We start from the raw sequence: 14,856 nt of genomic DNA, 5'->3' as shown, positions 1-14,856 counted from the left end.
CATACAAATAAATATTGTAATATTATTATCTCCTAGTCCGCATTTATCTCCTAGTCCGTTCTTATTTCCAGATGATCTGAAGTAATAATGTCTTAAGATGCTAATGCGGCTCTGTGATTGGTTTCAAACATCTTATGATTGTACTTAACACGGCCTTAAAGATTTTATTGGAAAAATAAAGGGTATAATAATAATAAGCAGATATTTTTATACGATAAATATTTTAATACATATACATATATAAATATGTCAATACAAATGTGTTTTTTGAAAATACTTGGCGCTGCTAAACCGAATAAAAAATTCTCAACAAATCGAACCAATATGTTAATTGCCTTATTCTCTTTCTTCCTCTCTTGTGAATGTGTGTGTGTGTGTATTTCGGCGATTGTGTTACGTAAGTTAGGTGTGTGTGTGCCCTTCTCTCGTGCGCGCGCGCGCGTGTGTGTCAGACATTAGAGTTAAGTATAGAATAAGTGTAATTAACTATATTTGTACATATATTTTATGTATTTCGGCAAGTTGTTGTGTAAATTAGAGTCTAAGCAAATTATTGTAATGTTTAGATTATTTAAATACTAAGAGAATTTTTTATTCGGTTTAGCAGCGCCAAGTATTTTCAAAAAACACATTTGTATTGACATATTTATATATGTATATGTATTAAAATATTTATCGTATAAAAATATCTGCTTATTATTATTATACCCTTTATTTTTCCAATAAAATCTTTAAGGCCGTGTTAAGTACAATCATAAGATGTTTGAAACCAATCACAGAGCCGCATTAGCATCTTAAGACATTATTACTTCAGATCATCTGGAAATAAGAACGGACTAGGAGATAAATGCGGACTAGGAGATAATAATATTACAATATTTATTTGTATGTTGAATGTAATGTAAAACAATATGTGCTCAAAACTGTCATTACAGAATCATATATTATTAACTGGATATATCACTTTAATATCAAAGGCCAGTATTCATAGTCCGCTCTTATTCCAGACGCGATCTGAAGTAATGTCTTAAGATGCTAATACGGCTGTGTGATTGGTTTCAAATATCTTATAATTGTACTTAATATGGTTTTAAATAAGAATCAACAATGAATATCGGCCAAAGAGTAATAATAAAAAGTAATAGATTTTCTGGTTTGCACAAATACCCAACTAAAGTAATAGATTTTCTGGTTTGCATAAATACCTATTGTAGTTGGCGCAATTTGTTAATATCATTCGTTTTGTAGAGTTCTTTTTTGAAAGAACTTTGGGTTTGAAAGATATCATTAGTTTTGTAGAGTTCTTTTTTGAAAGAATTTCGGGTTTGAAAGAACTGCGGGCGCTTATACTGGGCGCTTTTTTTATACCTTTTTTTAAAAATTATTATAACCAGGAAATAATACAGTTATAATAAAGTTTTAAAACAAAGTAATATTACAGTTATAAAAGGAAATTATGTAGCCTCAATATTAATAGTGTATAACAACTGTTATATTACGTGTTACTTCTGAGATATATAATAGTTATATTCTGTGTTTGCTGGGTTAACATTAATGGAAGTTCGAAAAACTATTCCGTAGTGACTGAACATCATCTTTCTGGCAATCATGATTTTGAATGGTCAAATCCGATTGTGTTGCACAAAGAAAAGCACTGGCATAAGAGACAAATTACTGAAATGTTTTGTATAAAAATGTTTGACAACACAATTAATTTACAGAATGATACTAAAAATGTGAACTCCGTATATGACAGTCTTATTTGACATTGGCCGATATTCATAGTCGAATCTTATATTTAAGACCGTTTTAAGTGTATCTTCAGATACTCCATAGCCAATGAAATGTTCCATACAGCATCTTCAGATAAACTTAAGACGGTCTTAAATATAAGATCCGACTATGAATACCGGCCATTGACAATGTTTTTCACCCTTGACTTGTACTTATCGACGTTTGCTTCGTGTTTGCGGACTTGCTATTGTGACATTTCTATTTGTTCGATCTAGACGTGCTTTGTAACACATCCTCTCTCGTAGGATGTTCATATTGTAAAGTTCAGTTCTTATGTTATTGTGAGTAATGTTGCGTGAATTTTGTATGTAAGTTTATTGTTTAACATCTACTATTATTTCTAGTTTGTAACATCGTCACTTGATAAGGACCACAACCCCCATGGTCGAAACGTAGTTTGTGAATAAAGAAGTTTCTGGCCAGTTTGGTCGCTTCATTTCTAATTCGTTCTATTTATACACTAGCGCATAGAAGAGCTTTGTATGGATTAAATTTTTAATTTATATAACCGTTTAATGTGTTATTTGGACCATATTTAAATATATTATCATATTTTTAACATATTTCATAAGTTTTAATAGATATGTCGGTTTTGGCGCCCAATTTCTCAGAGCTCAGTTTTCATCTGTCTTACAAGGGGAGGACCAAGGTGTGACCCCTCAGATTTCGTTCAACTTTTAATAGATTGTTGTACACCCCTCCCACTAACAAACTGTCATATAACTCTTGCCAATGTGCAGTAGTTTACGAGTTGCAAGTAGCGAGCGTAGCCCGGCGAAGAAGGCGCCGGACTAGTACGCTGGACGTCGCTCGTTCGAATCTCGTTACTTGTTACTTATTTGTCTCGATAACCTTGTCAATTCGCAGAAAGACGAACAAAGACTGCCTAAATTGCTCCGCTTCTTCTTTTCTATCAGAACAACATGTTTGTCTCATGATTTCGCTTGATGTTTACTTGTTAGATTTTGGAGTTCTATATCCTAATATATCGGTTGAAAACGTTAAATCCAGACAGTAGTTGTCGTTCGAGTGGAGGAACAGACAAAGAATTCTAACATTCGAAACTTGAATCGAGGCGATATCATACCAATGACGAAAGCGATGAATAATATTATATATTCTTTACTTACACACATACACACGCACACGCACACGAACACGTACACACACACAGATACATATACGTACATACCTATATACTGATACTGATAATTAATAATGCAAGAAACAATTATACCATACATTTAATATAAGAATATCATTTAGCGTGACGTATTTTTTTATATAAAACCTCATTGCATTGCAAAAAAAAACAAGATTCGAACGAGCGACGTCCAGCGTACTAGTCCGACGCCTTCTTCGCCGGGCTACGCTCGCTACTTGCAACTCGTAAACTACTGCGCATTGGCAAGAGTTACATGACAGTTTGTTAGTGGGAGGGGTGTATAACACCTATTAAAAGTTGAACGAAATCTGAGGGATCACACCTTGGTCCTCCCCTTGTTAGAAAAAATGTTATTTTCTTAAAAACTAGAAACGATATTATAAAAAATATAATACCATCTAATAGGAGGCAGTCTCTAGTATATGTATGTGTACGCAAATTTTTATTTCGAGCTGTAAGTTAAGAGATAACCTGCAAAAACAAAATAGTATGTAGGTTTTGGCATTTTTCCTCTATAATAATATATGATATATAGATATTCTTAACATAATTGTTGCCTGTATTACATATATATATCAGCTTTAGCTCTTAAAACTCGAACCTTTTTGGGTAATCCAATACGTACAGGTACGAATGCTGTTAGTAAAACGTTTGATTTTGTTCATGAAATATATGAAATTCTGTTTATCTGTTAATTTTATATGTGAATAAAAGTAGATTAATTAATAAAGAATAAGAGAAAAAAGCTATTTTTACAAGATTGCACTTTTTTGTAATTAATTTTTTTATTTACTTACTCTTAATTTGCGTATCCGTTTTTGTTAAATGAAACGAAGATACAGCGCAAAACTTGCTCCAAATTTGCAGAAATTGTCTTAGAATGTACACTTAAGATTATTATTAAGGCTACTGTCTTTGCACACTTCTTATCGTCGCAACAGTTGAAACAAAATGTTAGAGATTTCACTCGGATCGATGAGTAACACGATTTGCGAAGAGAATCACGAGAATCGTGACCATGAGGACGAATAAATCAGCATGAAAAGAATAAATAAATCACCGTCGGTGACGATAACATGCATGACACGCGATCGATTTGTTCTGCTCAAGGAAACCGACAGTCAACATGTACCAATGGTCTAATATAATTAGACCATTCGCAAAATATATATCCAACCAAACTGCATTCTGTAATTCACAGCGTAGACTGCACAAAGAATACAACACAGAAGAAAAGGACTGTACTAAATTGTACATGTTACTATAATATATAAGTGCAATGTTAATATGCATATGTATAACTATATACATTTATATTTATATGTAATACATTTACCCTCATATCTCGAGGTTTATGGATTTCAATTATCACAATTATATGATTGTTTGCAAAATAACTTTAGAAGACTTTCTTCTTCAGTTTAATCAACTTTATCTGCATTATGGTTGGCACGTTTTGTATGACTTTTGTATAACAAATTTTAAAAAACAAGTACAAAAAAGACGCCAAATGCATGCGATCTTGGTTTATGTAAAAAGTATAATATAACATCGTTTTAACATAAAAAGTTGTAACATCAACATATCGTTTCGATTATTGATAAGATATAACATAATTATGTTTTATTAGTACTCTTATTAAAAACAGTTTCAGTAAATTTCTATGTTAGCGTCTTTACCTCCAATTTAGTTTAAAATGTACATGAAGTTTCCTTTCAGCTTACAAATAAGAGTTATGATATTTTAAAGGCGGAGAAACAATATATTCGTTGTTTATTAAACAGTTATTAATACAAGAAGATTAATGATTTTGCACGAATTTTCAGTTGCCCATGTGAAGTGAGAACTTGACTTTGATATATATTACAAAGGTCACCCCTCTGACAAATATATGTATGTAATAATATATATTTTTTTAAACATTTTTTAATTTATAATTATAATAAACTATATGTTTATTATTATTATTATGAAAATTTTAGTTTTTTAATGTTAATTTGGATAATTCCAGTTCAGTTTTATGTTGAACTAATTACTCTTATAAAAAAATACATCAAATTATTTTTGATGTGATCTGAATAGTTGCAGTACAAGATTTTTACTTATATATATTTATTTATATTTTTATATTTAAAAATATAAAATACAGAAAAAAATCATAATTACTTTTTTGCATTATGATATTTAATTTATACCCATAATACTGGACCGGAAAGTCGGAAATGCAGATTTTTTAACAAAATTCAATAGGAATTTTTCTATTAAGGATTAAGGTAATTATTTAGATTAACGGAACAACCTCGAATGACCTTGACCTTGAATATGTTGTAACCAATGAGCGACGGTTAAAACCTTTTGAAGGTCACTCAAAAGAGTGACCTCTATAATATATGTCAAGGTTAAGGTCATCCGAGGTTACTCCCTTAAACCAAATAATTACCAGGATTAATATAAGAATTAATACAAACGGACTTTTCGATAATGCAAAACTTCTTATTAAGAATTAATATATTTGAATTTTGCTGAAAAATCCGCAGGGACTTTTCGGTTAATTTAATAGATTATATATATAGTTTACATTGTTTACGCGAAAAAAATTATGTACACAATACATTATGTAACATTATGTAGACAGTACGTAAACTATTCATGTGGCTGTAATTTTGAAATCTATGGCACAACCCTGGTTAAGGTAATTCAGTTTATAATCAAACATTATTGAATTTCTTGTATATTTAATTTATAACATTTTATTAATTTTTAAATGTTTTTTATTGATGTATTATTCAAACTACTAAATGTAATAATAAACTTTAAAAAGTTTAAAAACTTTAAAAAGTGCGCCGCAAAATCCGTATAAATAGCGATGTACGTATACTAACTAATGGCAGTATAGGGTAAGGTTGCCACCATTGGAACCCTTGTTTTTGAAGGTCTTCTAATTTGAAATTATAAGTAATAAAGTGAAACTAAGAATGTGATTTGAAGTGACATTTATTAAGCTTTAAAATCAACAAGTCTCAGCATCTATCAACATTTAAAAAAGGAAATAAAAAATATAAAAAGATTAAAAGTTTCCATGATTGGACCTTTGGCACCTTCTTCGGTCCACTTGGTTTCATTCATTGGACCATCGGTCCAATAAAAGAAACTAAGGCAAAAAAAATAAGAAAAACAAAATATCAAAATAATCTAGTATAGATATTTATTAATCAGTCACAGATACCTTAGAGGTACGTTTCTAACCTATATTGTTTATAAAATATTACGCTAAAATTATAGAAAAAAGAGATATTTTAAGAGATCAACTGTTACAAAAGAACAACTTCAATCAAAATAAATCAACAACTGATAGTTATTATATTAATATACGTAATTTAAAAATTCAAACTAACAAAAAAATATCATTCTTTTTAAACATAACACAAATAAATCTTTGTCAATTTTAAAACGACAATGAAAGGTAGAATTATGTAACTTTATATTACTTTTTACAGGCTGAGCAAAAGTATTTTTTTTACCTTTGCTCACACAAGCACACTCTAGTAATCGTCGGCTTAGTGTTGTTTTCGGTACAGGGCATTTATCACGTAACTTTTCCCCTAGGATGGAAAATGAAAAATGAAAATTTCTTGCATCTCAACAGCAAATTTTATAACGTAAAAGTTCACGCGAAATTTTCATTTTTCATTTTCCATCCTAGGGGAAAAGTTACGTGATAGATGCCCAGAATATATTCTACTGGCTGCATTTAAACCGATCTCTTTTTTCCGCAAAGCTTCTATGGCAAGCTTCATACTAATTTCGTTCCATGTGTAGTACTTACTACGCTCTTTTCGTACTCGATGTGACTCTATTTCATTAGTAGCCTTCATTGGACCGGTCCAATCATAGTAACCACTAGGTGGTTCAATCATAGCAATTAGGTATAAATTTTACGATGACGATTTTTTATTTTGAAGTTAGATCTGAACATTTAACTAAACGATGTAATAACACCTCAAATCAATATACTTTCATGAGGGAATATTAAAAATAAGATAAAATTACGATTAGTAGATATACCTGAGTGGTTATTTCAAACGTTTTATTGTTATTTTTTTGGTACTTAAACTCTACTGCTGCGTGTCACTCTGCAGTAGTGGCCGCAATGGAACTGAGCGTGAGGAGGATAGCGGGGGGACGCGTGCATGTGCGTTCTATCTCTTTCTTTTGCCAACAGTCAGTTTAGTTTTCGAAATACCTTAGTGGTTCAATGAAAGCAACGGTCGTCCAATGGTGGCAATCTTACCCTACTAACTTTTACTGAAAGAATTCTAATCGATCCATGCATAAATAGATAAAGTTTTTTTATGTTAATTTGGATAATTCCAAAAAATCTCGTCACTCATGCATGACCCGCCTGTGCTTTTGGTACATGACACTATTGTGTCTTTTTCTGTAATTCAGATAATCGCTTAATAAATGCACGAAAGTTTGATATAATTTTTTTTATTATGTATGTGTTACATGTTGGAAATAAACATAGTAATAATAAACATAGTAATCCCGCAACTATATATATTCTTAATTTCTTTTAATGATTATGTATATAGTAGAAATCACATCACAAAATAAATGATTATTAACAACTAAATTTTATGCAAATAGGCAAGTATTAATAGTCAGTATCTAAGAATTTATTTATATTATCTATTTCTGAATCTGTTTCAAATTTATATCTAAACTTTGATAGTTGAATCAGATTAATTGTTTCATTTTGCGGCATAGTCTTGAAATGTATAGCATTTAAATACTCTAGTGAATTTACCAGATATACTTCTACCAATGGCATTGTATTTGTCAAAAACAAAGATGTCAATGAAATAAATTTATTATTGCTTAAGTCCAAATATTTCAACGATGTAAGAGGCATAGTCCATCCTTCTGGTAAAATATTTAATTTGTTATACGACAAATCTAACTCTTCCAAAACAGAAAGATGGGCAAATGCTTCAACATCGATCTCATCGATTTGATTTCCTCTTAACAACAATTGCCTTAATCTTGTATTCGCAAAAGCATGCGACATTATCTGTTTTATATTATTATAACTAACGGACAAAAAGGTTAAATTCTTTGAGTTATTTGAGAAAAAAGGTACATTTTCAAGTTTATTAAAACTCAAATCAAGGACTTTCAAAGACTCCAGGTGTACACAACTATCTGAATGCATATCAGTTATATCATTTGTGGACAAATTCAAATAGTTCAGTGCAATGTTGTTTTTAAAAGCTATTGAATCAATAGACTGAATTTGATTCTCGAAAACGGAAAGATAACGCAGATTCTTTAAACCAGATAATGTCAGATATGAACATGAAGAATAGTCAGAATAATACGGTTTCGATTCTTTTATCAACTGCAGTTTATTATAATCCAAATTTAAAACAATCAAATTGTCCATCTCTCTTTTTCCGTCCATGATTAAACAAAAGTAGGAAGAATATACGGGTTCTAACTCGGGAGCTCCGAGGGGGGGTGAGGGGCGGGGGAGTATCTCCGAGGCGCGAGGGTATAGCGTCACGGGGGGGGGGGGGCCTCTCAAGTGTCCTCCGCGGTCGAGGGTGTTTATGTAAACATATATCTAGGAACGAACCATGGTATGCTGTATGTTTATATCTTATTATATTTTCTAGCGCCGATACCCGGCTGCTATCAATAAGATGTTTATTTAAACATATTTCTAGGAACCGTGGGATTGTTTTATAGATAAAAATTTATTTTCGAGCGCCGATACCCGGCTGCTGTCAATGAGCAATTGAGAAGAAGCGATATACAGATCTAGGAATGGGACTGTTTAGAGAAGTTTATTTCTCAAGGGTGATACGATCGGAAAGAGAGGCGTCACGTTTGGAAATAAGCGGTCACTTGTATTAGAGAAGTTTATTTTTCAAGGGCTGATATTCGGCTGCAGGGTGGAAAGAGACGGAGATATGGTACCGATATCATATAATCAAACGGAAAAAAGGTTTAGCATCACAGTTGGTTGCGAGTGCTGTAGAAAAGAGTTTCCCGAAAATCTTCAGTGTGAAAAGTTCTGTGCGCGCAAAACGAATTTATGTGTGCAAAACATGGAAATCGATTCCGAATCTGACGATGATTTCAACTTTGACAATGACATCAATATGGACGATATAGAGAACCGTGTCGCCCGCGATCGCCTTTTAATGGATAGTGACGAAGAAGATAGTAACGAAGAAAGTATATTATCAGACGAGAGTGCGTATCTTAGCAGTGCAGAAGCGGCCGAAGAAGAAACTCATAGAATAACATCCGATTCCCAACGAATGGCGCTTTCTCCACTCACCAGTGTCTGCGCCATATACTGTTATTATTCAACGGGTGGACCTACAGATTTGTACATGTCATGTGCAATCAGCACAGCGAATGTAGACCTTGGACCTGTAGTGTACATTATACGAAGACACGAAGTAGACACCTGGGATAGAATACGCGGTCGCTGGTGTACAAATTGCCGCTCCGCATTATATGTGATATTCCCGTGCAACATGTACCCGATATGTACGCAGTGAACAATTAAAAAACATTGAACAGTGAAAGTGACAATACGCGAGCATGGCGACCTGGGTGATAGAAGAACATCCCGAGTTCCGGAGGTGGCAACGCATATCAGTGGTGCAGTTTCTGTGCAATCGAGAACGCGGTATACGCGGTACGAATGAACGCCGCGTCAGACAAGGACTTATTCAGGGTGAACGGGCATTCAAAAGAACCAGGCCTGTACACAGGTTATAGCGATGTAATAATGAATGTTCTGGGTCCTGCAGGTTCCGGGAGGTGTTTCGAACTGTTAATGATGAGAAACTGGTACAGTTTATGCGATATGTTGATAACCTATCCGTATTACAACTTCCCGGATTTGAAAATTGATTGGACTGATGATTCGTGGATCTATGACGAATACAACGATCCCTGGGTGCTACGGAAGTATCAGTTAATACACCATGACATTCTACGTATAGTACGTAAATGTATAAAGTGCGGAGAAAAGATGTGCAAGTGCCCCGAAATATAAAAAACACTAAACAATCGGTGCATTCGCTTAATCGGGCACTGTTGAGGACAACTATCATGTGCAAGTGCTCCGAAATATAATGAACAATGGAACAACAGCACGTGCTCCGAAATATAATAAACTATGGAACAAATAGAATGAACTATCGAACACTGGTGAGGAGAAGTATTTCGCGGACCAACGCGACGCAAGCACTCGTCAGCCACGGATACGCTCACATTGCGGATGGAAGAGCAGCGAGAAACAGGTATGTAATAGTAAATAAAGAAAATGTATATTACGGAAAAGCCGATCATGTAATCCTGAATTTAAAATATTTATGTTACAGAAGGGGCCAGCCGCTTGCACGTAGACCGCGCTCACGCGGGTCTTCCGCGGTCGAGGTGGAAGGGGTCAGCCGTCTGCGCAAGCTGCATGGAGCCGGAGGATGGGGAAGAGGAGGAGGCGAAAGAAGAAGGGTTCGTTTGGAGCGGTGATCTCTCCTGCTATAACGCCACGTAAGTTTTAAAATTTTAAAAATAAAAGAAAAAAGATCTACTTCCAATATACTACACTAATTAATAAATAACTATATAACTAATAAATATATATTTGTTTTTATGTTTAGTGACAATGGCGGGTGGAGTGAAGGAGTGGAAGGAGGAAGAAAATAAAAGAAGAGAAAGTTTATATAATAAGAATATTTAATATATGTAAAAGATAAGAATACATAATATAAAATAATGATATAATATAGTAATAAGAAATAGTAAAAAGAAATAGATATAATAATAGTAATAATAGTACTTGTAATAATAAGAAATAGAAATAGAAATAATAATAGTAGTAATAATAAAGAGATATAATAATAGTAGTAATAATAGTATTTGTAATAATAATAAAATAAAAGTTATATAAACTAATATTAATAACTAATATTAAATTCGTTCCCCTATTCCTCCTTTCCTGCCGCTACAAATACAATTTCTGAAAAATAATAAAAAAAGTCATTAATAATAATCGATCGTAATGAAGCGAAGTTGAAAAAAGAAAAAACAAAAAATACTCGCGTATGTCATCCTCTTCCTCCTCTTCCTCCTCTGTCTCCTCTTCCTCGTCTTCCGTCTCTTCTTCTGTCTCCTCTTCCTCCTCGCTTTCCTCGTCTTCGTCCTTCTCTTCCTCGTCTTCGTTCTTCTCTTCCTCGTCTTCGTCCTCGTCGTCCTGCTCCTCTTCCTCCGCGAACCTTACTCGTTTGCAGAGGAATACTGAAACAATTTACAAAAATTTATTAGTTTAAAATAAAAAAAATTAAGTATATAAACGAAAAAGTAAATAAACAAATACGTACCGACATCATCGTTGTCCTCCCGCGCACGCTTTTTATCAAAGATAATTTCTGTAATGGTAAAAGACGATTAGTACACTTATTCGTAATACAAATTAAAAAATAAAAAGTAAAAAAAAATTTTTAAAACTCACCAATATCACTGCCCTCCTCGATCCGCATTCTTTTGTTGAGGCTCTCCGACATCTCTTCCTCCTCCTCACTCGCCTTCCTCTTGCTCACAACTGTAGGTTCTGTAACAATATTATTAATCTCGATTATTATTTTACTATTCGAACCCAGTTATATAATACTATGTAAAAAAAAGGAAAAATAAAATTAATTACTCACCGATATCTTCCCATTCGTCCCAATTTTCGGGAGCCCATTCATCTTCTCCGTATAAATTCCTCAAATGGAAAATATCATCGTCCTCATCATTCCATTCCCGTCGCGCCCACAATTCGTCGATACACTCGTTCTCCACCCTCCTCCCCTGTCGCTCCCAGCGCGTCCACTTCATTTCATTGATATCGATGAATCCTTTATACTCCATTCTGTCACTTTGCACGAGAACTTTTCAGTGAACTATTGAGATTCACGATCGAAGACTGAAAACTGACTGACTGAACGGGAAAAAATCTTTCGCGTGTAGCCCGTAGAAAAGAAGAAGAGTAGAGATTGCAATATGCAATGGTTAATATTAAGATAAGTGTTGAGGTAGTAAAACTCTAAAATTCAAGAGCTTCAGAGCTGGCGTAACGTGACGCTTTCGATTTAGGCTAGATGTGCAATGGTTAACGTTAAGTGTTGAGGTAATAAAACTGCTAAAAATCTAGAGCTGGCGTAACGTGACGCTTTTCGGTTACACAGCACGCACATATACACGTATTTCATCCCCATACAACTAACAGTATCTACGAAACTAGAAGATGCAGCCTTTTCGAGAACGATCTAGAGAAAAAAATATTTACGTTTCGATGCGACAAGTTAAGGGTGAAGCGCCTCGTAGAGGATACTCGAGTGCGTAAGGGAAATGAGTGTGAGGAAAAGAATAGTACACTTTATGTCTGAAACAGTATTTCTTTATTGTATCTGTTTTTTTACAATGGTTTACTAAAAACCAGAGCCAACAGCTCACAATCTATAATGTTATTGGCGCTGAAGCAATCGCTTGCTGATATTACGTTTGTTACATTTTTAGTCTCAGCGGACGCGATATTTGAAAATTGCGCAATCTTTGCGTCGACCTTTTCGACGAGACGATCCAACTGAGCGTACGTCAGCTCGATGCAGCGGTCCAGGTTAATCATGGCGAAGAACGTCGATTCGGTCATCATTAATCGTACGTTGGACGAATCCAGACACACGAGTTTGGTATCACACACTGGACTCTCACTGAATCGCACCATTAACGGTCCAACGGTGAGAGGACGGTCGCGAACATCCTTGCAGAGATGGTTCTGGATGTTCCATTGTTGTTCATAGAGTCCCTTCCACGTTTCGAGAGATAGGATCAGCTCGTTTCCTCGATGATCTCCTATCGCAATCTCGACGTAGCTCGGTGGACCGACGTTGATGCCGATGTTCAGGTACTTATATCCCGTAGCCGTCAGTGCGTATCGGCTGTTCAGTATACGAACTGCACGACGTGCGGATAAAACGCTGTGAGAAAAAAATCATGAATAAAAAAAATACTTAAAAATCAAAAGACAAAGGAGAAGATTCTTAAACGTACCTGATACATTTCTTCGGTGGAGTTTCGGCGTCCTGAAGCGGAACGTAATAGTTCATGCTGCTTCCCTCAATGGAGTTCATTGCTACTGCTGTTGCTGGTTAGGTTTTGTACGCACTGAGGTTGACGCAATACTGAACGTGCATGAACATGTTCGATTCTTCAACCAATTATAAGGAGAGGGGATTATCTAAACATTTTTAAGCGCCGATGTCAACGCTGCTTACGTATGGAATTTGAGTTGATGCAATACTGAACGTGCACGAACGTGTTCGATTCTTCAGCCAATTATAAGGAGGGGAGGGGATAGGGGAAATAAGAAGAATTGTGTTTCATAAAAACATATTTTATTTCGTATGGTAAGACCACCAATTAAACAGTTTAAATACATTTTGCAAAGCACACTTGGTTACATGTTTGTTACAACGCAAAGTATGCGTAACGTCCAGCTTATTATACAATGGTACGTCTTCGTAATGAGCGTCGATAGTCTCGATGTAGATATCGTCGTCATCCAGGAGCAGATTCCGCAGCCATTCGCGTTTTTCGCGTCCCTTGACGTATACGATGGTATATGATGCTTCGTCCGTCACCGCCTTTGTAATCAGATCTTTAGCCCATCGATACGGAATCGTTCCATCGTCCCATTGTAATCCGTGATGATTCGCCATCAGCCAGAATGCACGGCGTCTCTCCACCTTGTTGAGACTGTACCATGGCACACAGGGTCCAAAGATATAGTGAGAGAGAATATTTCCATTTCTCAGCACGGCAACCTCCTTCACGACAAAGTTTCCGTCGATGATAAAGCCTTGCAGATCCACGAACGTCGGTACGGACATGATTGGTTGTGATATCAACGCGTCGACTACAATCATTCTCGATGCGGCTGTTTTTTATATAATAGAGATCGCGATGTTGCCACGTTTAGGTGACTCTGCGTACAACGTTGGTCAACGGGCTGTATTTGACCACGCGATCGTGTATGATGAGACAGTAGGCCGTTGTATTTGGCGGTACATTCTCTTTGCACTCAAATTCCAATCGCACATCCACGGTGGCACTCTTGACAGACTCGTTCTGTCGCGAACAATCGATAACCACGAAAGGTCCGCGAAGAAGAAAGTTGAGAGGAGTCAAGTATGCCTCGGCGCAATTGCAATTATAATAAGCCCTACGGAAACGTGAATACATGTCGTAAAGGATGGCGGTTTTGTTCTTCTCGAAATCCACATTCAAGTCATCGTATGGATAAAATTCCGAATTGAGATGCAGTTTCACGTTGGTTAGTTTGCAGTCGTCGAATATGGTAACGTCCTCGGACATGACGTTCTTCCGACCTGTCTGCAGAGCAAAGATGACGTATCGCGGCTTCTCAAGCTGAGTCGCGGTCTTAATCGCCCACGAATGCTTGGTCGTGCTCTGTAACAGCGGATACTCGTACAGGTCCCACGATCGGAAACCCATGGTGAGGTATCGTCCACTCTCCAAAGCACGCAGCATCGACAACTTATTTATCTCGTTCAATAACACGTGCGGCATTCACCATTGTATCTTGAATATGTCGATCACAGGCGCCAGCGTGGGATTTCCCAGCAGACTATTGTTATCGTTGCGCGATCGTATCAGAATCAGTTCATGACGAGCGTTGATCACCACGCGTTTGTAATCTTCGCAAAATCCCAGTAACATGGAGAGCGGTACACAAAAATTAAAGTATCCATTTGCATTATCACTATAATACGTATCCCAACCGGAATTACCCAGGGTTATGCCTCTAT

At 35.4% G+C, this 14,856-nt stretch overlaps 3 protein-coding genes across 6 annotated transcripts in view; all 3 read right to left on the bottom strand.

Moving 5' to 3' along the window:
* Positions 1-3,975, bottom strand: part of LOC105276776 (ammonium transporter Rh type B) — a 352,615-nt gene extending 348,640 nt beyond the window's left edge. The window contains exons 1-2 of one of the 4 annotated variants that reach the window (XM_026970179.1): positions 3,757-3,975; positions 3,355-3,430 (exon numbers count right to left, since the gene is read on the bottom strand). In XM_026970179.1, the coding sequence (XP_026825980.1) occupies positions 3,355-3,357 (3 nt within the window). In that variant the 5' untranslated portion in view covers positions 3,358-3,430; positions 3,757-3,975. The remainder of the gene's footprint in view (positions 1-3,354; positions 3,431-3,756) is intronic. The other 3 variants (XM_026970180.1, XM_026970178.1, XM_026970183.1) reach the window with 3 other exon arrangements.
* Positions 3,976-7,502: 3,527 nt separating this feature from the next.
* On the bottom strand, positions 7,503-8,392 carry LOC105281894 (podocan). The gene has a single exon (XM_011343448.2). It carries the CDS (start codon positions 8,172-8,174, stop codon positions 7,617-7,619), a length of 558 nt encoding a protein of 185 aa, XP_011341750.2. The 5' UTR covers positions 8,175-8,392; the 3' UTR covers positions 7,503-7,616.
* A 5,610-nt stretch (positions 8,393-14,002) lies between these two features.
* Positions 14,003-14,617, bottom strand: LOC105283518. The gene has a single exon (XM_011346338.2). The coding sequence runs from the start codon at positions 14,615-14,617 to the stop codon at positions 14,003-14,005; it is 615 nt and encodes a 204-aa protein (XP_011344640.2).
* Between the last annotated feature and the right edge of the window lie 239 nt (positions 14,618-14,856).

Source organism: Ooceraea biroi, chromosome 6 (assembly GCF_003672135.1).
Source record: "Ooceraea biroi isolate clonal line C1 chromosome 6, Obir_v5.4, whole genome shotgun sequence".
NCBI classification, from domain to species: Eukaryota; Metazoa; Arthropoda; class Insecta; order Hymenoptera; family Formicidae; genus Ooceraea; species Ooceraea biroi.
This window is presented reverse-complemented; position numbering and strand designations above follow the sequence as displayed.

What these genes read in the sequence shown, in the direction of transcription:
- LOC105281894 (XM_011343448.2), bottom strand. Translation starts at nt 8,174, where the DNA reads ATGCATTCAGATAGTTGTGTACACCTGGAGTCTTTGAAAGTCCTTGAT.
- LOC105283518 (XM_011346338.2), bottom strand. Translation starts at nt 14,617, where the DNA reads ATGCCGCACGTGTTATTGAACGAGATAAATAAGTTGTCGATGCTGCGT.